Source organism: Musca vetustissima, unplaced genomic scaffold (assembly GCF_032173495.1).
Source record: "Musca vetustissima isolate MV318-11 ecotype Yass unplaced genomic scaffold, APGP_CSIRO_Mvet_v1 utg24678, whole genome shotgun sequence".
Lineage (NCBI taxonomy): Eukaryota > Metazoa > Arthropoda > Insecta > Diptera > Muscidae > Musca > Musca vetustissima.
This window is the reverse complement of record NW_026872899.1, coordinates 14,483-37,831: the sequence shown is the minus strand read 5'-3', so window position 1 is coordinate 37,831 and position 23,349 is coordinate 14,483. Positions and strand designations below refer to the sequence as shown.

The following is a 23,349-nucleotide window of genomic DNA, read 5'->3' as shown; positions in this document are numbered from 1 at the left end:
TTAATCCAAAGACAAATAGTTTACAGTGCAATCTTAGAATAAGTCAAGTTCGATATTCTTCCTTTTTGACGTTATATTTTGTAGGTGGACTATTTTGATAAATTAAATTGGGTTCCAGACCCATAGTAGCTTATAGATATAATATGCTCGACAGTGGTTAAAAAGCAATCAAACATTTTGTTCTTATCTTCAAAAATTATAATTTTAGGAGCATGGCATTTACGTATCTACAGAACATTTAAGCTGAGTCTGTCGTATCGCAATGTTTTTTACTTATATCTAAATATTATTTAATGAGACATGTTTTTATAACTTATAAATATAAATGGACGTTTTATTATGTGTATCAAAAAGGGTTTATTAAAGAAACGAAACAAAAAGAAGGAAATGAAAACACCAATGAGTAATGTAAATAAGAATATGATTCATTTCGAAAACATATTTTTTGATGAAACATAAACAGATTACAAAACCATGAGAAAGTGAGCATTTATATATTCTTACTATAGAGAATATTGAAAATATACAGTCGACTCACGGTAATTTGAGTCGAAGGGACCAGAGGAGAAAAGCTAAGTTTCCTTGGTTTTAGGTTCAATAACTTCAAAATTATGTTAATCATAATGCTATGAGAACAAATAAATAATTTACAAAGTGGATACTAAGACAAAAAATGTGATATATTTCAAAAGATCGAATCCAAATAACCAAAATATGTTCACCATTATTGAGACATTTCAATATTGTTTTTCATATAAACTGTTTGTCTGGGCAGCAGAGTTGCTTAAAAAAGTTGCATGTATAACCCCAGACTTAGCACTTTTTCATTCAGCTATTTGGACACGAATATTGTGAAAACAAATTAGTAACTAAAAATAAGTTATTGAGACACTGATTAAATTAATTTTACAAAGGCGAATTCGAATAACCAAAAACCTTTACACAAAACTTGAAAATAAATCCATTCTTTAAATGCCAGGCATTTCATTCGTTGTTATTCTTTCAAGTTATTCGAATACGATTGTAATCCACAACTGGCCCATTACAATGGCTAACCATACACACACCGAAACATACTCATTAGTATGCCCTCCTTGCCATTGTCAACGCCACCATCTAACCAAACTCCAAATCAGCCATTTGCTAGCAAACACAATTCGTACTATCATCTGCATCATCGGCAACAGCATTGACAAGTTCCACTTGTCCGGCAACTATTTGAAATCCGTGCTGTTCCATACTGGCCTGCAGATCCATTTTCGAACGATTCGATTCGACCAATATTCGAGAAATATCTTGGAACATTTCCTCAATACCTTCACCGGTTTTACAGGATGTTTTATATGTGGCACTTATAAGACTATGGCATTGTTCACAGAATGCCTCCACGTCGGCATCACTCACCTCAGGTTCACGACCCTCTAAATCGGATTTATTTCCGCATATAAATATTTTAGCATTCTCCGCATAGGTAACAATATCGAGGAGATGCTGTGACAAGGAGTGAAAGGATGCGGCATTATCTAATGCAAAGACCAGTATAGCACCCTCGGCAAATTTATAATACGATGAGGTGACAGAGGCCACACGTTCCATACCACCGGTATCCCATAACTGGAGCTATGGGGAAGAAATGAAAAATTATCAGTCTGACACACCTTAATTATCTCTACCTTCTTAGTAACATACCTTAATTTGTTTATCATCCACCCGATAATCCTTTTCGATGTGATCCAAACCCAATGTCGATTTTCGATCCGTATTGGTTATGAAGGTATTATTGGTGAAACGCCGAAACAAAGAACTTTTTCCTACACCATATTCACCGCATAGAATTACCTTTTGTTTTGGTATCCTTACTTTGGCCATTGGAATTTTATTCGTTGAGATTTTTTTATTAGGTATCCGATATGCTTTGTTTTTCGGTAATAGAAACCCCTGGGTTTTGAGATTTTAGAATCTCAAAAATTAGTTACCTTTTAGTTAATAACTAAACGCTATATTTTTCTTAATTATTTATTAATAACCGTAGAGCAATTTTGTTTTCTTAATGACGGCTTTGTTGTTGTGGTTCCGAAATGGACCTGTTCAAATTGTTGGTAATTTGAAATGAACGATCGGAACTATTTTAAAGCAACTTGAATGAAAGAATTATGAGACTACTTTAGTTTATGTGGTTCAATATTTTAATAAGACAAGTCCAACGGCGTCTTTACTGAACAATTGTTTTTATATAGAGACCAATTGGTCTTTATAAAGACCTGTGGTCTCTATACAGACCAATTGGTCTTAATAATGACCTGTGGTCTCTATACAGACCAATTGTTCTTAATAATGACTTGTGGTCTCTATACAGACCAATTGGTTTTTATAAAGACCTGTGGTCTCTATACAGACCAATTGGACTTTATAAAGACCTGTGGTCTCTATACAGACCAATTGGACTTTATAAAGACCTGTGGTCTCTATACAGACCAATTGGTCTGTATAAAGACCTGTGGTCTCTATACATACCAATTGGTCTTTATAAAGACCTGTGGTCTCTATACAGACCAATTGGTCTTTATGAAGGCCTGTGGTCACTATACAGACCAATTGGTCTTTATAAAGACCTGTGGTCTATATGCACGCCAATTGGTCTTTATAAAAACCAATTGGACGTTGGGTCTCCAGACAGATCAATTGGTCTTAATAAAGACCGGTGGTCTTTATACAGACCAATTGGTCTTAATAAAGACTTCGAATATTTTTAAATATTTTATATGATTTATTCTTAATACAATTCTGTACATTTCCTTAAAATGTAATTCATGGCCCGGGGATTGTCCGCCGGTACAACATGACCGGCTTGATTAACCCAAAATAGTGTAAAATTACCACCACTTTTTTCATAACCTTCAATTCTGCCATCAATGCGTATGGGTAGACGTGGTGCTTTCAGATATTCCTCACGATGAGACCATTGTAATTTTTCTATCCAATTGATGGTACCGGGAGTGGCACAAATCAAATCCAATTGGCCCGTAAAAACGCTGACTTTTACATTGGTATTATTTAGAAGTTCACTAACTGTAATGGGAGAAGAAGAGCCAGCAGATCATTTATCATATGTTCCTCCTTTTTTTTGGGACTTACCAATATGAACAGCTGGCTTCATAATTTCCTCCTTTAGATGATAGAAAATATCCTCTTCATGTTGCCCCCATTTAATGTGTTGTGGTATGCCTAGGGCTAGACTGACACGTCTTCGCATAAAATCTTGCAACATGGCTTCGTGATCTGTGGCAAAGGGGTGAGAGGAAATTAGGTGAGTTTACATTTGTTTTATTTTTTCCTACCATCATCATCATTATCATATTTTAAAATATTATAGACATCCAGATTATCGGTTTCTTGAGTTATTAAATATCCAATAGTCGTTTCTACATCATCGGCTTCGGACCATTTTCCTTCGTTTACATATTTCATTGCTTGCTGGGCCTGTTCCATTATTTCATTGTGAGCCCTTCGATCAATCAGTCCCTAAAAAAGGAAAATGTATGGAGACCAGATGTCTTTATAAAGATCAATGGGCCAGTAAAGAGGCTACAGGTATTTGCAAACAAAATGTCCTTTATACTGAGGCCTCGGGTCTTATCGGGTCTCATTGGCATGTATACCATACGTCGTTTTTTATAGAATATCTATAGATGTGGTTGCACTTTTATTAGATAATTCGAGTCTCATTTTTATGGAAGACCTATACGGCCTGTTGTAGATGAGTATCAAGGTTCCAATACTTACCATATGAAATAGCAGTGGCGCCCTTGCCATTATGGAATCGATTGGTGAGGTCCATGGACCACCCATGGCAACAGATTTCAAATTACTTCTCACTTCACCACGTTCTATAGCCCTATATAACTCCAAAGCGAATTCCGGTGCCATTTTACCACCATAACTTTGTGTGAATATATGCAACGGCACTTCTTCAAATTCCCGATGACGTTCATAGAACACCTTTATGAATGCCAACAAATCCCGAGCAATTTCATTATTTGTAGAGGGTAGTAGGGTGATATTATCGACATAAGAGAAACCACTACCAAATGGACTATCAATAAAGAGGACATTCATTTGTTTCACCCATGTCCAATTACGTTCATTGCCGTGCATATCGATTGGTCCTAATTGATCGAAATTACCAAGACCAGTTGATGAAAGACCGGGACCACCTTGCAACCATATGGCAAGAGGGCGTTCTGTATAGTTCGCAACATCAGCTGTGGTATAGTATAGCCAATAGAACATGTGGGCACCCGGCCGTATATCCACATAACCCCAATCTTGGTCACCGGGTCCAAATCCAGTTTTAGCTGGAAAATGTGTGAAAAGAATTTAAAATTGTGGTAAAATATTTAGATGTATAATAACTTACCGGACACTTTGGTTATTAATAAACTAAATACGAGAAATAACTCCAGAAGCGGTTTGCTTTCCATCCCGTTCGTTCGGTAATTCATGTTCATATGTATGACATTGAAAAGAAAATATTAAAATACAATTTCTAATATTTTTTGGTATTACCCAGATGGCGAAAACAATTATCAATAACATTCCCAAGAGATTTGTTGTAGATCGCGCAAATTATCTGCACAATACATACAGTGAAAACGTAAACTATTGAACATCCACTATTGAAAATCTATATCTAATAAATAATTCCCTTTGCTTGCTTTAAAGATCATCTACAAAGATTCGTTCAAAAGCCCTTCTTCACCTCGTCTATAAAAACCCCCTTCAGTTCGTCTATACAGACTCCCTTCACCTCGTCTATAAAAACCCCCTTCAGCTCGTCTATACAGACTCCCTTCAGCTCGTCTATACAGACTCCCTTCAGCTCGTCTATACAGACTCCCTTCAGCTCGTCTATACAGACTCCCTTCAGCCCGTCTATACAGACTCCCTTCAGCTCGTCTATACAGACTCCCTTCAGAGCTCGCCTATACAGACTCCCTTCAGAGCTCGTCTATACAGACTCCCTTCAGAGATCGTCTATACAGACTCACTTCAGAGCTCATCTATAAAGACTCCCTTCAGAGCTCGTCTATAAAGACTCCCTTCAGAGCTCGTCTATAAAGACTCCCTTCAGAGCTCGTCTATAAAGACTCCCTTCAGAGCTCGTCTATACAGATTCCCTTCAGAGCTCGTCTATACAGACTCCCTTCAGAGCTCGTCTATAAATACACCCTTAGCTAGTCAAAAATACTTCCTACAGCTCGTCTATAAATACCTCCTGCAGCTCCTCTAAAATGTCTCTATGCAACTAGGTGGTGAGGACCGCCATATGGACCGGCTGAAATGTTTGAAATTTATTACAAAATAGCATTTGGCAAATATTTATGCAGAATTGCAAAACTACGCCCCTTAAATTAATTGCACCGGTCTCTTATCAGAACAAGGGCCGGTATGTGCATGCATATTTATGTAATTGATTTAAATAAAAAATAGAAATCGAAAACATAATTGTCTTATCATGAAAATATTGGTGGCTTCGCATAATTTTAATATGTGAAAGCAATACTACAGTTTAGTTTTTTTCCGGCTATGTGCCTTGGTTGTTTAAACCGTAGTTCCGCATATAAATCAATATGAAGTCTTATAGATTTTTATTTTTATTGTTAATAGCAGTTTTGTGTTGGAACTTAGTGTGTGGTAAGAGAATATTTTTTCTTTCCAAAAATACAATTTTTTATTTAAGGTTCATTGTTTTTTTTAGCTAAATCCGGCTATGGACCGGGTGAACAGGATTGGGGTTTCCTCGATGTACGCCCTGGAGGACATATGTTCTATTGGCTGTATTATACAGCAGCAGATGTTGCCAACTATACCGAACGTCCCTTGGCGCTGTGGCTACAAGGTGGTCCCGGTGCTTCATCAACGGGACGTGGTAATTTTGAAGAATTTGGCCCCTTAGATGTGCATGACAATGAACGTAATTGGACCTGGGTAAAAGATATGAATGTTTTATTTATTGATAATCCATTGGGTAGTGGTTTTTCCTATGTCGATAATATTACATTACTACCATCAAAAAATTCTGAAATTGCCGAAGATTCACTGGAATTTATGAAATTGTTCTATGAACGACATCGAGAATTTGAAGATGTTCCATTGCATATTTTCTCACAAAGTTATGGTGGTAAAATGGCACCGGAATTCGCATTGGAACTTTATGAAGCTGTACAGCGTGAGGAGATACGAAGTAATTTGAAATCTGTGACCCTGGGAAGTCCATGGACATCACCGATGGATTCGGTTTTTGCGTGGGCGCCCCTGATGTTGAATATGGTAAGTTTTGTGAATGTAATTGGGGATCTCTAAAATGCCAGGATGTTCCTTTGCCTTTTACAAAAGTTCATTGCTTGAAATGTTATTTTAAATTTTTTAATTAATTTGAATTTGAGGTTTTCATAAACTTGAGCATTATCATTGTGATTGATAATTGCAGATCGAAGGGGGATCACATGGCCCAGTGAATTATAAGAATTCGCGGCTTTATTCGATTTTCAGATCCCTTTTTCAGTATAGGATTCCAACAGATCCAAGGACAATTTCAAGGTCAGTTCATTGGATTATAGACTGTAATGGATGTAGATTATGAAAGAAGTGAATGGGCTGAAGGGAGTCTTTATAGACGAGCTCTGAAAGGTGTCTTTATAGACGAGCTCTGAAGGGAATCTTTATAGACGAGCTCTGAAGGGAGTCTTTAAAGACGAGCTCTGAAGGGAGTCTTTAAAGACGAGCTCTGAAGGGAGTCTTTAAAGACGAGCTCTGAAGGGAGTCTTTAAAGACGAGCTCTGAAGGGAGTCTTTATAGACGAGCCTTTATAGACGAGCTCTGAAGGGAGTCTTTATAGACGAGCTCTGAAGGGAGTCTTTATAGACGAGCTCTGAAGGGAGTCTTTATAGACGAGCTCTGAAGGGAGTCTTTATAGACGAGCTCTGAAGGGAGTCTTTATAGACGAGCTCTGAAGGGAGTCTTTATAGACGAGCTGAATGGAGTCTTTATAGACGAGCTGAAGGGAGTCTTTATAGACGAGCTGAAGGGAGTATTTATAGACGAGCTGATGGGAGTCTTTATAGACGAGCTGATGGGAGTCTTTATAGACGAGCTGATGGGAGTCTTTATAGACGAGCTGATGGGAGTCTTTATAGACGATCTGAAGGTAGTCTTTATAGACGAGCTGAAGGGAGTCTTTATAGACGAGCTGAAGGGAGTCTTTATAGACGAGCTGAAGGGAGTCTTTATAGGCGAGCTGAAGGGAGTCTTTATAGACGAGCTGAAGGGAGTCTTTATAGACGAGCTGAAGGGAGTCTTTCTAGACGAGCTGAAGGGAGTCTTTCTAGACGAGCTGAAGGTAGTTTTTATAGACGAATTGAATGAGGTTTTTAAGCGACCTGAAGGCAGTCTGTATAGATTAGCTGAAGGTAGGCTTTATCGTCGAACTGAAAAAGGGATACTTTATAGACAAGCTGAAGGCAGGTCATAAAGTTTCTTAATAAAACTTGAATGGTGATCTCAATCGGCAGAATCCGTTTTTGTCAATAGATTTCAGTAGATATCCGCCCCTAAGAGCCATATTTAATATGACAAACCCTTATTAACCCTTGTTTACATTCTTTACATTCGTAAAAAGTTTATTAAACGGATGGTAGTTTAAAAAAATCTAATAGTGCGTTTACATTTAACCGGATTTCGTTAACCCAGTGGGTTTCATTTGTCAATTCCTTTGCATATATGTCAAATAAATCCTCATAATGAAGGTTAACCCGGTAAAAAGTTCTGATGTATATGCCGTTTAAAGATTTAAAAAAATTGGTGAACCAAATGTAGTACTAATACCGAAATAATAAAAAATTCCACATTTCTTCTTCTCACCAGGGCATTATTGACAAAGATGGCTATAACAAAATAATGGAAGCTGTTGAGAGAATTTCAGAATATATCGAAAATGACGAATGGAATTTGGCCTACAAGCAATGGGTGAACACATCGTACATAGCCTTAAATGCTAGTGAAAATATAAATTTCTATAATATTTTGAAATATCTACAAGAGGAAGATGTGAATTCGGAGGAAACGACGGATAATCAGCAAAATAATCAAACCCTGTATTCTCTAATGAATGGACCAGTTAAAAAAGCGCTTGGTATAGAAGAACACATTAAATGGGGATCACAGAAATCAGATATTTTCGTTGAACTTTCAAGTGATTTTCTGAAGCCTGTTATAGATATTGGTAAGACCACAATACATACAACTTTTCAGAATTCAAAAATAATCAACCATTTTATAATCTTTTTTTCAGTTAGTGAACTTCTTAGTAATACTGATGTGAAGGTATCGGTTATTTCCGGGCAACTGGATTTGATTTGTGCCACTGCCGGAGCTGTGAATTGGATAGAAAAATTACAATGGAGTTATCGTAAGGAATATGTTAGCGCACCGCGTAATTCCATTCGCATTGACAACAATATTGAAGGTTATGAGAAGAGTGGTGGAAATTTTACCATGTATTGGGTAAATCGTGCCGGCCACATGATACCCGCCGATAATCCCAACGCCATGAGTTATATTCTTAAACAAATAACTAACTATGGATAATAAATCGAATGGAAAAATTTGGAAATGTAATTTGGCGAAAATTTAAAAATATTATTTTGAGAAAACTTCAAGCTAATTTGGATTTTTAAAAGAATTCCTAAGTTAAGTCTTGTTTAAAAGAGAAGAGTGGATTTTATGATAGATCTTTATAGACGAGCTGAAGGCAGTCTTTATAGACTAGCTGAAGACAGTCTGTATAGACGATCTGAAGGTAGTCTTTAGAGACGAGCTGAAGGAGTATTTGTAGAGGAGATGGAAGGAGTAAAGACCTGTGGTCTCTATACAGACCAATTGGTCTTTATAAAGACCTGTGGTCTCTATACAGACCAATTGGTCTTTATAAAGACCTGTGGTCTCTATACAGACCAATTGGTCTTTATAAAGACCTGTGGTCTCTATACAGACCAATTGGTCTTTATAAAGACCTGTGGTCTCTATACAGACCAATTGGTCTTTATAAAGACCTGTGGTCTCTATACAGACCAATTGGTCTTTATAAAGACCTGTGGTCTCTATACAGACCAATTGGTCTTTATAAAGACCTGTGGTCTCTATACAGACCAATTGGTCTTTATAAAGACCTGTGGTCTCTATACAGACCAATTGGTCTTTATAAAGACCTGTGGTCTCTATACAGACCAATTGGTCTTTATAAAGACCTGTGGTCTCTATACAGACCAATTGGTCTTTATAAAGACCTGTGGTCTCTATACAGACCAATTGGTCTTTATAAAGACCTGTGGTCTCTATACAGACCAATTGGTCTTTATAAAGACCTGTGGTCTCTATACAGACCAATTGGTCTTTATAAAGACGTGTGGTCTCTATACAGACCAATTGGTCTTTATAAAGACCTGTGGACTCTATACAGACCAATTGGTCTTAATAAAGACCTGTGGTCTCTATCTTTATAAAGATCTGTGGTCTCTATACCGACCCATTGGTCTTAATAAAGACCTATGGTCTCTAAACACAGATCCATTCATCTTAAGGGAACACCCCATTCTCGATTTTAATTTTTCAAGATATTCAATGGGCTGGTAAATCAATACCAATGCTTGTTAAAGTTTGTAACTTTGCACATATATAATTGAAGATTTAAAAGAGAAGAAAAATAATTTACAAACAATTTTTGTTATTGTTTTGTTGTTGTTTTTTGTAATTAAAAAAATTCCTTATTTTTGATGGCGGGCATGATAACTCCTCACTGGAACATCGGAATCCGAAAATTCCAACGGTGTTAGAAAGAGTACATGCCTGGCTCTCGTATGAACTAGGATTATTGACTTCGACCTAAAATTAACAAAATGGTGGACCTTTGAAAAAATATTTTTGGAAAATCGCCGATTTTTTTTACTAAAAACCAAGTTAAAAAATAAGGAAGATCTTCACCGATTGGCTTTATCCTAGTTCATATTTGGAACCGATTGGATTATTAGTTTTTGAGTTATCGTGCCCGCCATTCGCAAAAAATGTTTAGAGAAAAACGCGTTTAAAGTTTGAGAAGCCCTTCAGACGTCACTTGATGCTGACACAATAAATCGGCTATATCTTCAAGAGTTCTTCAGATTTTCACTTGAAATTTTGTAGAGACATTCTTTAATCAGTGTAGATTCGAATTATATCAACAAAAAATTTGACCCCGAGAATGGGGGGGGGGGTCCCCTTAATAAAGACTTCGATTTTTAAAAATATTTTTAAGAATTTATTCTTAATCCGATTCTGTACATTTCCGTAAAATATAATTCATCGGTTTCTTGTGTTATTTAATATCCATTTTCCTTCGTTTACATATTTCATTGCTTGCTGGGCCTGTTCCATTATTTCATTGTGAGCCCTTAGATCAATCAGTCCCTATAAAGACTCCCTTCAGAGCTCGTCTATAGAGACTCCCTTCAGAGCTCATATATAAAGACTCCCTTCAGCTCGTCTATCCAGACTCACTTCAGCCGTCTATCCAGACTTCCTTCAGAGCTCGTCTATAAAGACTCCATTCAGACCTCGTCTATAAAGACTCCCTTCAGCTCGTTATGAAAGACTCCCTTTAGCTCGTCTATAAAGACCCTCTTCAACTCGTTATAAAATACTCTCTTTAGCTAGTCAAAAATTCCCCCTTCTGCTCGTCTATAAATACCTCCTGCTGAAATGTTTGAAATTTATAACAAAATAGCATTTAGCAGATATTTATACTGAATTGCAAAACTGCGCCCCTTAAATTAATTGAACCGGTCTCTTATCAGAACAAGGGTCGGTATGTGCATGCACATTTATATAATTGATTTAAAAAAATAGGAATTGAAAACAACATTGCCTTATCATGAAAATATTGCTGGGTCTGGCTTCGTATAATTTCGGTATAAGCTATGTCCCTTGATTGTTTAAAACGTTGTTCCGCATCTAAAACAATATGAAGTGTTCTGCTTTTTCATTGTTGTTAATAGGGATATTGTGGTGGAGCTTAGTGTGCGGTAAGAGGATATTTTTTCTTTCAAAAAAGACCAATTTTTATTTGAGGTTAATCGTTTTTTAGCTAAACCCGGCTATGGACCCGGTGAACAAGATTGGGGTTTTCTTGATGTACTCCCAGGAGGACATATGTTCTATTGGCTGTATTATACAACAGCAGATGTTGCCAACTATACCGAACGTCCCTTGGCGCTGTGGCTACAAGGTGGTCCCGGTGTTTCATCCACGGGACGTGGTAATTTCGAATTTTTTGGCCCCTTAGATGTGCATGGCAATGAACGTAATTGGACCTGGGTAAAATATGTGAATGTATTATTTATTGATAATCCATTGGGTAGTGGTTTTTCCTATATGGAAAATATTACATTACTACCATCAACAAATTATGAAATTGCCCAAGATTTGGTAGAATTTATGAAATTATTCTATGAACGACATCGGGAATTTGAAGATGTCCCATTGCATATTTTCTCACAAAGTTATGGTGCTAAAATGGCAGCGGAATTCGCTCTGCAACTTTATGAAGCTGTACAGCGTGAGGAGCTGAGAAGTAATTTGAAATCTGTGGCCCTGGGAAGTCCATTGATATCACCGATGGATTCGTTTAATGCATGGGCGCCGCTGATGTTGAATATGGTAAGTTTATGACAGTAAATAAGGATCTCAAAGCATCCAGGAAACAGCTTTGCCTTTCCAAAAGGCCATTGTTTAAAAAGTAATTTTAAATATTAATTGAATTGAACTTGAGGTTAGGTATTTGATGAACTATGGAATATGTTTTCATAAACTCGAGCATTAGGATAAAAATATCTCAAAAAAAAACTAAACATTGTGATTGATAATTGAAGATCGAAGGGGGATCACATGGCCCAATGAATTAGAAGTATTCACGGCTTTATTAGATTTTCAGATCCCTTTTTCAGTATAGGACAAAGACATAAAAGTATAAAGATAGGACAATCGATACGTAAACAATTTCCAATAGATGGCTTTTCCTCTGTTGTTACGATATCATAACAAACAAACAAACAAATATTAAACGTTTTAAACGCTATATCGCAAGCTTATAAAATAAAAACATATTTTTTTAATGCAGATCTCTAATTTTATTTAAATTTTATAGACACATTATCGCGTATTTGCGTTTTTATTGTTAACATGCCTCTGTTATGCCTGATTCCCCCTGGATATTTTTTCACAAACTATTTTGTCAAAATGCATTTTGTCGAGTCTTTACGGTTTCTGTGTCTTTGTATAGGATTCCAACATATCCAAGGACTACTTCAAGGGCAATTCATTAGATTATCGACTGTAATGGATAGAGACTATGAATGAAGTGAATGAGCTGAAGTAATTCTTGTAGACATGCTAAAAGGAGTCTTTATAGACGAGCTGAAGGGAGTCTTTATAGACGAGCTGAAGGCAGTCTTTGTAGACGAGCTGAAGGGAGTCTTTATATACGAGCTGAAGGGAGTCTTTAAGGACGACCTGAAGGTAGTCTTTATGGACGAGCTGAAGGTAGTTTTTATAGACGAGCTGAAGGGAGTCTTTATAGACGAGCTGAAGGGAGTCTTTATAGACGAGATCTGAAGGGAATCTTTATAGACGAGATCTGAAGGGAATCTTTATAGACGAGCTGAAGGGAGTCTTTATAGACGAGCTGAAGGTAGTCTTTAAGGACGACCTGAAGGTAGTCTTTATGGACGAGCTGAAGGTAGTTTTTATGGACGAGCTGAAGAGAGTCTTTAAAGACGATCTGAAGGGAGTCTTTATAGACGAGATCTGAAGGGAGTCTTTAAAGACGAGATCTGAAGGGAGTCTTTATAGACGAGATCTGAAGGGAGTCTTTATAGACGAGCTTTGAAGGGAGTCTTTATAGACGAGCTCTGAAGGGAGTCTTTATAGACGATCTGAAGGTAGTCTTTATGGACGATCTGAAGGGAGTCTTCATAGACGATCTGAAGGGAGTCTTTATAGGCGATCTGAAGGGAGTCTTAATAGACGAGCTGAAGGGTGTCTTTATAGACGAGATGAAGAGAGTCTTTATAGACGATCTGAAGGGAGTCTTTGTAGGCGATCTGAAGGGAGTCTTTATAGACGAGCTGAAGGGAAACTATCGACGAACTGAATTAGGTGGGCTTTAAAGAAAAGCTGAAGGCATGAAGGCTTTAATGGTCATAGAGATTTATAATTAAAAGTTGAATGAAGATCTTAATGTCCAATGGATCTTTTGTTTTACCTCGTAGAACATTATATTATGATAAGATTGATCGACAGAACCCGTTTTCGTTAATAGATTTCAGTGGATATCGCCCCCCTAAGAGGCGCCTTTGATAGGACTAATCCTTCCTAATCCTTGTTTACATTCCAATTCATAGATACAAATTTTAAAAAATCAGTAGATTTGAAAAATTGGTATACCAAATACAGAACTAATACTGAAATAATCAATAAATTACACTTTCTTCTTCCCACTAGGCCATTATTGACAAAGATGGCTATAACAGAATAATGGAAGCAGTTGAGAAAATTTCAAAATATATCGAAAATAATAGATGGAAATTGGCCTTTTTGCAATGGTGGAAGACATATCACATAGCGATAAATGCTAGTGATAATATAGATTTCTATAATGTGTTGAAATATCGACAAGAGGATGATATATATTTAAAAAATCTAACCTTGCATACTCTAATGAATGGACCAGTTAAGAAAGCGCTTGGCATAGAAGAACACATTAAATGGGGATCACAGGGATTCGATATTTTCCTTAAACTTGCAAGCGATTTTCTGAAGCCCGTTATAGATATTGGTAAGACCACAACACAAAAACATTTTCAGAATTCAAAAATAATCAATCATTTTGTAACCACTTTTTTCAGTTAGTGAACTTCTTAGTAATACTGATGTGAAGGTGTCGGTTATTTCCGGGCAACTGGATTTGACTTGCCCCACTGTCGGAACTGTGAATTGGATCGAGAAATTGGAATGGAATTATCGTGAGGAATACGTTAATGCACCGCGTAATTACATTCACATTGACAAAAATATCGAAGGTTATGAGAAAAGTGGTGGTAATTTTACCATGTATTTGGTAAATCGTGCCGGTCACATGATACCCGCCGATAATCCCATCGCTATGAGTTATATTGTTAAACAAATAACTAATTATGGATAATAAATTGAATGGAAAAATTTGCAAATGTAATTTGACGAAAAATTCAAAATATTATTCTGAGAAAACTTCAAGCTAATTTGGATTTTTAAAAGAGAAGAGTGGATTTCAGGATAGATCTTTATAGACGAGCTGAAGGGAGACTTTATAGACGAGCTCTGAAAGGAGTCTTTATAGATGTGCTGAAGGGAGTCTTTATAAACGAGCTGAAGAGAGTATTTATAGACGTGCTGAAGCGAGTCTTTATAGACGAGCTGAAGCGAGTCCTTATATATGAGCTGAAGGGAGTCTTTCATAGACGAGCTGAAGCGAGTCCTTATAGATGAGCTGAAGGGAGTCTTTCATAGACGAGCTGAAAGGAGTCTTTCATAGACGAGCTGAATGGAGTCTTTCATAGACGAGCTGAAGGTAGTCTTTCATAGACGAGCTGAAGGGAGTCTTTCATAGACGAGCTGTGATCTTTATGCAAAACAATTGGTCTGTATAGAGACCACAGGCCTTCATAAAGACCAATTGGTCTGCATAAAGACTTGTGGTCTGCATAAAGACCTGTGGTATGCATAAAGGCCTGTGGTCTCTATATAGACCAATTGGTCTTTATAAAGAACTGTAGTCTCTATTAAGACCAATTGGTCTGTATAGAGACCGCAGGCCTTTATGCATACCACAGGTCTTTATGCAGACCACAGGTCTATATACAGACCAACAGGTCTTTATAAAGACCAATTGGTCTGTATAGAGACCACAGGTCTTTATAAAGACCAATTGGTCTGTATAGAGACCACAGGTCTTTATAAAGACCAATTGGTCTGTATAGAGACCACAGGTCTTTATAAAGACCAATTGGTCTGTATAGAGACCACAGGTCTTTATAAAGACCAATTGGTCTGTATAGAGACCACAGGTCTTTATAAAGACCAATTGGTCTGTATAGAGTCCACAGGTCTTTATAAAGACCAATTGGTCTGTATAGAGACCACAGGTCTTTATAAAGACCAATTGGTCTGTATAGAGACCACAGGTCTTTATAAAGACCAATTGGTCTGTATAGAGACCACAGGTCTTTATAAAGACCAATTGGTCTGTATAGAGACCACAGGTCTTTATAAAGACCAATTGGTCTGTATAGAGACCACAGGTCTTTATAAAGACCAATTGGTCTGTAGAGACCACAGGTCTTTATAAAGACCAATTGGTCTGTATAGAGACCACAGGTCTTTATAAAGACCAATTGGTCTGTATAGAGGCCACAGGTCTTTATAAAGACCAATTGGTCTGTATAGAGACCACAGGTCTTTATAAAGACCAATTGGTCTGTATAGAGACCACAGGTCTTTATAAAGACCAATTGGTCTGTATAGAGACCACAGGTCTTTATAAAGACCAATTGGTCTGTATAGAGACCACAGGTCTTTATAAAGACCAATTGGTCTGTATAGAGACCACAGGTCTTTATAAAGACCAATTGGTCTGTAAAGAGACCACAGGTCTTTATAAAGACCAATTCGTCTGTAGAGAGACCATAGGTCTTTATAAAGACCAATTCGTCTGTAGAGAGACCATAGGTCTTTATAGATACCAATTGGTCTGTATAGAGATCACAGGTCTTTGAAAAAATATTCTTTAAAAAATCCACTCCTTGGAATTCTCTTCCCTTTTATTTACGACAGTTCTCTCTAGCTGAAACACTCAAAGAACTCTTTCTCTTATGTTGTGGGTGCGTGTGTTTGTGGATCGCAGGTTTTTATTTACCCACCTGAGTGGAACGAAGATTAGCGACAAATTCAGCACAAATAGGCCATTGTATTTCATTTTTTTCGAACATTGACTGATTGCTAGCTAGATTAGAAAATAAAAGTTAGGCATTCGCACATAGCCCTCTGCAGAAGGCTACCAACCATCGGTGCTTTCGTTACCATTTTTGTCGTGTGTATCTTAGCGTTAACGATCAAAGACGTGACCAATCAAACATGAAGATCGTTTTGATGTGTTTGGCTGCCGTAGTGGCTCTGGGTGCCATTACCACCGTGAGTGGTAAGTTTTGAAACAGAAAACGAAAGTGAAAAGAAAAATATAAATATATAGCACACAAATGTGAGAATAAATAAAAAATAAACAAAAATCAAAAGAAGTGAAGTGAATTTTTAATTAGTCAAGAAACAAAAATTGAATTGTAATTTGAAAATAGAAGTAAATAAAAATTGGGTGATTGAGTGAGAGATAATTAAACTGGGTTTGACCCATTTTCCTTTATTAGAAATTCTAAGTACATACATACCAAACAAAAAAGTGGCGCTTAACAAAATGGTGTGATAAATTTTGAAACTTTATGCGGGAAATATGGAAACCAAAACAAACATAATTAAATTTTATTAAATGTTATAATATCTACGTAGTTATTTGTTTATAAAATAATGTTGGCAATTAGTTCGTTAATGTAAATGCAAATGAGGGCCCTTGTGCGCGCGCCTTAAAACACTTATCAATTTGGTTGTGTGACATTTTCCTATGGGGCAAGGTCGTAACGTTTTTATGAAGTGTTGGAAAATTTGTTAGAGTTTTAGTAATAACCCAATATCATAGCAATTGAAACTAAATAAAATAAAAGTATGTGGATTTTCAGAATTCAATAAATAGGACTATAGAAAGTTGATTGATTGAATCCTATTGAAAATAGTGATATTGGTTCCCATATATAGTTTTGTCGGATTTCCTTTAAATGATACACCACACTTCCAGAGTTTTTTCGGATTGATACGAAATTGTTTCTTCAGATATCTTGTAAATGGTGCTTTTAACAATCAAAGTTTGTCGGATTGAAAATTTTGCACATCGTACCGAAATGGATCTAAAATGTTAATCATAAGCGGTTCATTTTACGATATAGTTCCCGGTTTAGATTAAAATATAGTTCCTTTATATATTTTGCACCTCCTCAAAGTGTATACACCCTTAAGGGAACCACCTCCCATTCACGATTTTAAATTTTCAAGATTTTCAATGGGCTGGTAGATCTATACCAAAGCTTGTTAAGATTTGTAACTTTGCAGATATATTTTTGAAGATTTAAAGGTAAAGAAAAATAATTTACAAACTTTTTTTGTTATTGTTTTGTTGTTGTCTTGTGGGATTAAAGGAAAGTCCTTATTTTCGATGGCGCGCGTGATTACTCCTCACGGGAACATCGGAATCCGAAAATTCCAACGGTGTTAGAAAGCGTACATGCCTGGCTCTCGTATCAACGAGGATTATTGACTTCGCTCAAAAATCAACAAAATAGCGGACCTTTGAACCACAAACCAAGTTAAAAAAATAAGGAAGATCTTGACCGATTGGATTTATCCTAGTTCTTACGATAGCTATACTCACATAGTTTTCAAGGCCTAGAATTAGGCGTAGATTTTTTAAAAAATAGTTTTCAAGGCCTAGAATTAGGCGTAGATTTTTTAAAGAATAGTTTTCAAAACCTAGAATTAAGCGTAGATTTTTTAAGCAATAGTTTTCAAGGCCTAGAATTAGGCGTGGATTTCTTTAAGAATAGTTTTCAAGGCCTAGAATTAGGCGTAGATTTTTTAAGGAATAGTTTTCAAGGCCTAGAATTAGGCGTGGATTTTTTGCAGAATAGTTTTCAAGGCCCAGAATTAGGCGTGGATTTCTTTAAGAATAGTTTTCAAGGCCCAGAATTAGGCGTGGATTTCTTTTTTTCAAGGCCTAGAATTAGGCGTGGATTTCTTTAAGAATAGTTTTCAAGGCCTAGAATTAGGCGTGGATTTCTTTAAGAATAGTTTTCAAGGCCTAGAATTAGGCGTGGATTTCTTTAAGAATAGTTTTCAAGGCCTAGAATTAGGATTTCTTTAAGAATAGTTTTTAAGGCCCAGAATTAGGCGTGGATTTCTTTAAGAATAGTTTTCAAGGCCTAGAATTAGGCGTGGATTTCTTTAAGAATAGTTTTTAAGGCCTAGAATTAGGCGTGGATTTCTTTAAGAATAGTTTTCAAGGCCTAGAATTAGGCGTGAATTTCTTTAAGAATAGTTTTCAAGGCCTAGAATTAGGCATGGATTTTTTGCAGAATAGTTTTCAAGGCCTAGAATTAGGCATGAATTTTTTTGGAGAATAGTTTTTAAGGCCTAGAATTAGGCATGGATTTTTTGCAGAACATTTTCAAGGCCTTGCAACACCTCGAAATATTCTCCGGAGAACTCATAAAGTAAATTGTTGATCTGAATAACATTCTATGTCGATTTAGACAGGTCCGTCTGTTGAAATCATTTCAGATCTCTGGAATTTTATGGACATTGTCAGTACGTTTTGGTAACCCCCATATAACGGCACCCTCAAATATTCGGTATTTTGGGGGCTATGGGCAAGAATGTTGGCTATAGTTTGGTTCTCATTGGGTATCATATCTTCATACCAAAAATTTATCAAACCATAGCCTTTATGAAGGTCTGGAGCGATTACATGTATTTTAAATGTCCATCTGATACTGGGTGGTATACAAATTTAAGAACAATTTTAGGCCAGGACATTTTGAAATCCATCATATGTTACAGTAACCTTGGAAATTTTGAAAATAATGTTTCGAGGAATATTTTATTAAGGATTGTCCAAGGCGTGGATTTCAAAGCAATATATCTTCAAGGACGAACATGAATATGTGCTAAAGAATGGAATTCGTATATATCTATCTTTCTTTATACAGGGTCTAAATTTGACCTGAAATTTTTAGTATTTTGAAGCATATTAAAATAAGTTTAGGTGGATAAGCAATAAATATCTATTGTATTACTGCCACCCTCCTTATGCCCCTTCTTAAATAATTTTATTAAAATGTTTTTTGTTTCAAATAATTATTTTTATAATTCAAATAATTTATCAGGTGCATTTTTTTATAATTTTGCAAAATAAAGTATCAATGTCTAAGATTTTCCCCTACAATATTTTACAATCGGAATTAGGAAATTTCCACCTAACACTGTTTCAAAAAATACTGCAATGCACTAAAATTTATACAGAGAATGTAAACCTGTCAAAATACCGGTATATCGCAAGTTCGCGTCTAGTAGCCCCGAGTGCAGTAAATCATTACCGCAATCAATTTAATTTATTGGCTCCTCAATAAAATCGTCACAGCCAATCGTCAATTTAGATTAAACGAAGTTGGGTATTTGTTTGTTTACCAATTCAAAGATATTTTCTAACATCGATAAAAAGTTTCTACAGTAGTGGATTGTGTCGACAAGAGCCACCGCGATTAGATTAAAATCTTAAAAAGTACGGCAATAATTGATAAGTCACCCATTGGCCATATCCATTACCATTGTTACGTATGCGGAACATGGAAAGTTTACATTTGAAATGGAATTTGAACAATTTGTAATTGAATCATCTGCCGCTCCGCAAATCTTGTAGAACATTTTATTTCGAGATAAGTTAAGCCGAAGAGATCTATGATATGTTTTTATGAAGACGGATTAAAGTATGTGACCTAATGTTGGCCAACGTCTGGGATATTTTTTGAGTTCAAGCCTATAGTGGGACCTTGAAAAATTATATTTTTTGAATTTAAGGCTATTGTGGGTAATTGAAAAATTTTATTTCTGGAAATCGCCGCTTCTACTAGGGCTTTAAAAAACATTCTTTAAAAAATCCAAGCCTCTACAAGGCCTTAAAATATCCACGCCTATGGTAGGTATTGAAAAAAAATCACGCCTGTGGTAGGCCTTGAAAAAAAATCTTTAAAAAATCCACGCTTGGGTAAGGCCTTGAAAAATGAATCTTTAAAAAATCCACGCCTGGGTAAGGCCTTGAAAAATGAATCTTTAAAAAATCCACGGCCTTGAAAAATGAAAAAAAAATGAATCTTTAAAAAATCCACGCCTCTCCTTGAAAAAATATTGCCTTTAGGCCTTGAATAAATATTGGTTAAAATCCACGCCTATTAAAAGGCCTTGAAAAAATATTGGTTAAAAATCCACGCCTATGGAAGGCCTTGAAGGCCTTGGTAGTCCTTGGTGGTTAAAAATCCACGCCTTTACAAGGCCTTGAAAATATCCACGCCTATGGTAGTCCTTGGTGGTTAAAAATCCACGCCTTTACAAGGCCTTGAAAAAATCCACGCCTTTACAAGGCCTTGAAAAAATCCACGCCATTACAAGGCCTTGAAAAAATCCACGCCTATGGTAGTCAAGGCCTTGAAAAATGAATCTTTAAAAAATCCACGCCTCTGCTAGGCCTAAATGGTCTTTAAAAATCCACGCTTTAAAAAATCCACGCCTCTGCTAGGCCTTGAAAAATGAATCTTTAAAAAGTCCACGCCTCTGCTAGGCCTTGAAAAATGAATCTTTAAAAAATCCACGCCTCTGCTAGGCCTTGAAAAATGAATCTTTAAAAAATCCACGCCTCTGCTAGGCCTTGAAAAATGAATCTTTAAAAAATCCACGCCTCTGCTAGGCCTTGAAAAATGAATCTTTAACAAATCCACGCCTCTGCTAGGCCTTGAAAAATGAATCTCTAAAAAATCCACGCCTTTGTTAGGTCTTGAAAAATGAATCTATAAAAAATCCACGCCTCAGCTAGGCCTCGCTTCCTAGACCTTGAATACATTTTCTAATTGCTTTTTTTTATTTCAGCTAAACAAGGCTATGGTCCCGGTGAACAGGATTGGGGCTTCGTAGATGTCCGCAAGAATGCCCATATGTTCTACTGGCTGTACTACACCACCGCCAATGTCACCCAGTACACCCAACGTCCCTTGGCCATTTGGTTGCAAGGTGGCCCTGGTGCTTCCTCCACCGGTTATGGTAATTTTGAAGAATTGGGCCCATTGGATTTGTATGGCGAATATCGTAACTGGACCTGGGTTAAGGATATGAATGTTTTGTTCATTGATAATCCTGTCGGTTCGGGTTTCTCTTATGCCGATAACATTTTGGCCTTGACTTCAACCAATAATGAAATTGCCAAGGATTTGGTCTCGTTCATGAAGGGTTTCTATCAATTGCATCCCGAATTCGAAGATGTTCCCCTGCATATTTTCTGTGAAAGTTATGGTGGTAAGATGGCTCCTGAATTCGCCTTGGAATTGTACTATGCCATCCAGAGGGGAGAATTGAAGAGTAACTTGCAATCGGTTAATTTGGGTGATCCATGGACCTCGCCAATTGATTCCGTGTTGGCCTGGGCTCCACTACTGTTGAATATGGTAAGGAGGAAAATTGAGATTTTCGAATCTGGGGAATCCAACTAAAATTGTGTTGTTCTTTACCAGGGTATTGTCGATCAAGATGGCTATGAGAACATCATGGTGGCTGCCAACAAGACATTGGATCTTGTGGAAAGGGAGAAATGGACCCAAGCCACCATGCAATGGAGTAATACCCAAGGTGTTCTCTTGAGAGAATCCAAGGGTGTTGATTTCTATAATATTGAGAAGCCAACCCGTGGTGATGCCTACACACGTATGCTGCTGAAGACCAATAACTACAAAGGTAGGTCATTTCCCTCTTTTCTCATGAGAGTATTTCAAATTATTCTCTCCTCTCTTTTTAGAACAAATGTACCGCACTTTGGTCAAATTCGACATTGATGAAAATCGTGACAAAATGTTGGAAGATTTGATGCGTGGTCCAGTCAGCGAAGCTTTGGGCATCCCCTCAAATGTCAAATGGGGCTCTCAGAGTGGCAGCACTTTCACCCGTCAAATGGGCGATTTCATGAAACCAGTTATTCATATTGGTGAGTAATTTTTGAAATGTTGGAAATTGGATTCAAATACTAACCTCTCCCTCCTATATTTTCTAGTCAACGAACTCTTAGACCACACCCCCTTGCGTGTCTCTGTGTTCTCCGGTCAATTGGATTTGATTTGCGCCACACCCGGTACCGTCAATTGGATTGAGAAGTTGCGCTGGAGCTATCGTGATCAGTATTTGAAGACACCCCGTATTGGCATCAGTGTTGATCGCATTTTGGAAGGTTATGAAAAGACCACCGGCAATTTCAGTATGTTCTGGATCAATCGTGCCGGTCACATGGTACCAGCCGACAATCCAGCTGGCATGAGCTATATTTTGAAGAAGATTACCAAATACGATCAAAATTAAATTAATTTTGTGAAATAGTTTTTGTATGTAACGAAATAAAATAAAATACGATAATTATAAAAAATAATCTTTAAAAAATCCACGCCTCTACTAGGCCTTGAAAAATTAATCTTTAAAAATCCACGCTCTACTAGGCCTTGAAAAATAAATCTTTAAAAATCCACGCTCTACTAGGCCTTGAAAAATAAATCTTTAAAAATCCTCGCCTCTACTAGGCCTTAAAAATTAATCTTTAAAAAGCCACGCCTCTTATAGGCATTAAAAACTTAATCTTTAAAAAGGCACGCCTCCTATAGGCCTTGAAAAATTAATCTTTAAAAAGCCACGCCTCCTATAGGCCTTAAAAACTTAATATTTAAAAAGCCACGCCTCCTATAGGCCTTAAAAACTTAATCTTTAAAAATCCACGCCTCCTATAGGCCTTGAAAAATTAATCTTTTAAAATCCACGCCTCTACTAGGCCTTAAAAAAATAATGTTTAAAAATCCACGCCTCTACTAGGCCTTACAAAATTAATCTTTAAAAACCCACGCCTCTACTAGGCCTTGAAAAATTAATCTTTAAAAAATCCACGCCTCTTCTAGGCCTTGAAAAATTAATCTTTAAAAAATCCACGCCTCTACTAGGCCTTAAAAACTTAATCTTTAAAAATCCACGCCTCTATTAGGCCTTGAAAAATTAATCTTTAAAAATCCACTCCTCCTATAGGCCTTAAAAATTTAATCTTTAAAAATCCACGCCTCCTATAGGCCTTGAAAAAATAATTTTTCTTTAAAAAATCCACGCCTCCTATAGGCCTTGAAAAAATAATTTTTCTTTAAAAAATCCACGCCTCCTATAGGCCTTGAAAAAATAATTTTTCTTTAAAAAATCCGCGCCTCCTATAGGCCTTGAAAAAATAATTTTTCTTTAAAAAATCCACGCCTCCTATAGGCCTTGAAAAAATAATTTTTCTTT

General features: G+C 36.7%; 5 protein-coding genes across 5 annotated transcripts; 3 read left to right on the top strand and 2 right to left on the bottom strand.

Moving 5' to 3' along the window:
• Nucleotides 1-1,118: 1,118 nt before the first annotated feature.
• LOC133321283 (ras-related protein Rab-14) lies at nucleotides 1,119-1,879 on the bottom strand. The gene is made up of 2 exons (XM_061530380.1): nucleotides 1,690-1,879; nucleotides 1,119-1,620 (listed from the first exon to the last, which is right to left on the bottom strand). The coding sequence occupies exons 1-2, from the start codon at nucleotides 1,867-1,869 to the stop codon at nucleotides 1,144-1,146; spliced, it is 657 nt and encodes a 218-aa protein (XP_061386364.1). The 5' UTR covers nucleotides 1,870-1,879; the 3' UTR covers nucleotides 1,119-1,143.
• Nucleotides 1,880-2,773: 894 nt separating this feature from the next.
• LOC133321316 (retinoid-inducible serine carboxypeptidase-like) lies at nucleotides 2,774-4,502 on the bottom strand. The gene is made up of 5 exons (XM_061530413.1): nucleotides 4,418-4,502; nucleotides 3,784-4,355; nucleotides 3,447-3,522; nucleotides 3,136-3,279; nucleotides 2,774-3,069 (listed from the first exon to the last, which is right to left on the bottom strand). Exons 1-5 carry the CDS (start codon nucleotides 4,500-4,502, stop codon nucleotides 2,774-2,776), a joined length of 1,173 nt encoding a protein of 390 aa, XP_061386397.1.
• Nucleotides 4,503-5,630: 1,128 nt separating this feature from the next.
• Nucleotides 5,631-8,646, top strand: LOC133321305 (retinoid-inducible serine carboxypeptidase-like). Its single transcript, XM_061530401.1, has 4 exons — nucleotides 5,631-5,694; nucleotides 5,759-6,330; nucleotides 7,924-8,281; nucleotides 8,351-8,646. Exons 1-4 carry the CDS (start codon nucleotides 5,631-5,633, stop codon nucleotides 8,644-8,646), a joined length of 1,290 nt encoding a protein of 429 aa, XP_061386385.1.
• A 2,317-nt stretch (nucleotides 8,647-10,963) lies between these two features.
• On the top strand, nucleotides 10,964-14,290 carry LOC133321294 (retinoid-inducible serine carboxypeptidase-like). The gene is made up of 4 exons (XM_061530390.1): nucleotides 10,964-11,000; nucleotides 11,144-11,748; nucleotides 13,591-13,924; nucleotides 13,995-14,290. The coding sequence occupies exons 1-4, from the start codon at nucleotides 10,964-10,966 to the stop codon at nucleotides 14,288-14,290; spliced, it is 1,272 nt and encodes a 423-aa protein (XP_061386374.1).
• A 1,967-nt stretch (nucleotides 14,291-16,257) lies between these two features.
• On the top strand, nucleotides 16,258-22,395 carry LOC133321271 (retinoid-inducible serine carboxypeptidase-like). Its single transcript, XM_061530371.1, has 5 exons — nucleotides 16,258-16,321; nucleotides 20,908-21,491; nucleotides 21,558-21,777; nucleotides 21,839-22,024; nucleotides 22,091-22,395. Exons 1-5 carry the CDS (start codon nucleotides 16,258-16,260, stop codon nucleotides 22,390-22,392), a joined length of 1,356 nt encoding a protein of 451 aa, XP_061386355.1. The 3' UTR covers nucleotides 22,393-22,395.
• Nucleotides 22,396-23,349: the final 954 nt, after the last annotated feature.

Excerpts from the sequence above, each read along its gene's own strand:
- LOC133321283 (XM_061530380.1), bottom strand. The coding sequence starts at position 1,869 with ATGGCCAAAGTAAGGATACCAAAACAAAAGGTAATTCTATGCGGTGAA. Across the intron at positions 1,621-1,689 it reads TGGATGATAAACAAATTAAG|CTCCAGTTATGGGATACCGG; the intron begins GTATGTTACTAA and ends TCTTCCCCATAG.
- LOC133321316 (XM_061530413.1), bottom strand. The coding sequence starts at position 4,502 with ATGAATTACCGAACGAACGGGATGGAAAGCAAACCGCTTCTGGAGTTA. Across the intron at positions 3,523-3,783 it reads CGCCACTGCTATTTCATATG|GGACTGATTGATCGAAGGGC; the intron begins GTAAGTATTGGA and ends TTCCTTTTTTAG. Across the intron at positions 3,070-3,135 it reads GAAGCCAGCTGTTCATATTG|TTAGTGAACTTCTAAATAAT; the intron begins GTAAGTCCCAAA and ends CTCCCATTACAG.
- LOC133321305 (XM_061530401.1), top strand. The coding sequence starts at position 5,631 with ATGAAGTCTTATAGATTTTTATTTTTATTGTTAATAGCAGTTTTGTGT. Across the intron at positions 5,695-5,758 it reads GTGTTGGAACTTAGTGTGTG|CTAAATCCGGCTATGGACCG; the intron begins GTAAGAGAATAT and ends TGTTTTTTTTAG. Across the intron at positions 6,331-7,923 it reads CGCCCCTGATGTTGAATATG|GGCATTATTGACAAAGATGG; the intron begins GTAAGTTTTGTG and ends TCTTCTCACCAG.
- LOC133321294 (XM_061530390.1), top strand. The coding sequence starts at position 10,964 with ATGAAAATATTGCTGGGTCTGGCTTCGTATAATTTCG. Across the intron at positions 11,749-13,590 it reads CGCCGCTGATGTTGAATATG|GCCATTATTGACAAAGATGG; the intron begins GTAAGTTTATGA and ends TCTTCCCACTAG. Across the intron at positions 13,925-13,994 it reads GAAGCCCGTTATAGATATTG|TTAGTGAACTTCTTAGTAAT; the intron begins GTAAGACCACAA and ends CACTTTTTTCAG.
- LOC133321271 (XM_061530371.1), top strand. The coding sequence starts at position 16,258 with ATGAAGATCGTTTTGATGTGTTTGGCTGCCGTAGTGGCTCTGGGTGCC. Across the intron at positions 21,778-21,838 it reads GAAGACCAATAACTACAAAG|AACAAATGTACCGCACTTTG; the intron begins GTAGGTCATTTC and ends CTCTCTTTTTAG. Across the intron at positions 22,025-22,090 it reads GAAACCAGTTATTCATATTG|TCAACGAACTCTTAGACCAC; the intron begins GTGAGTAATTTT and ends TATATTTTCTAG.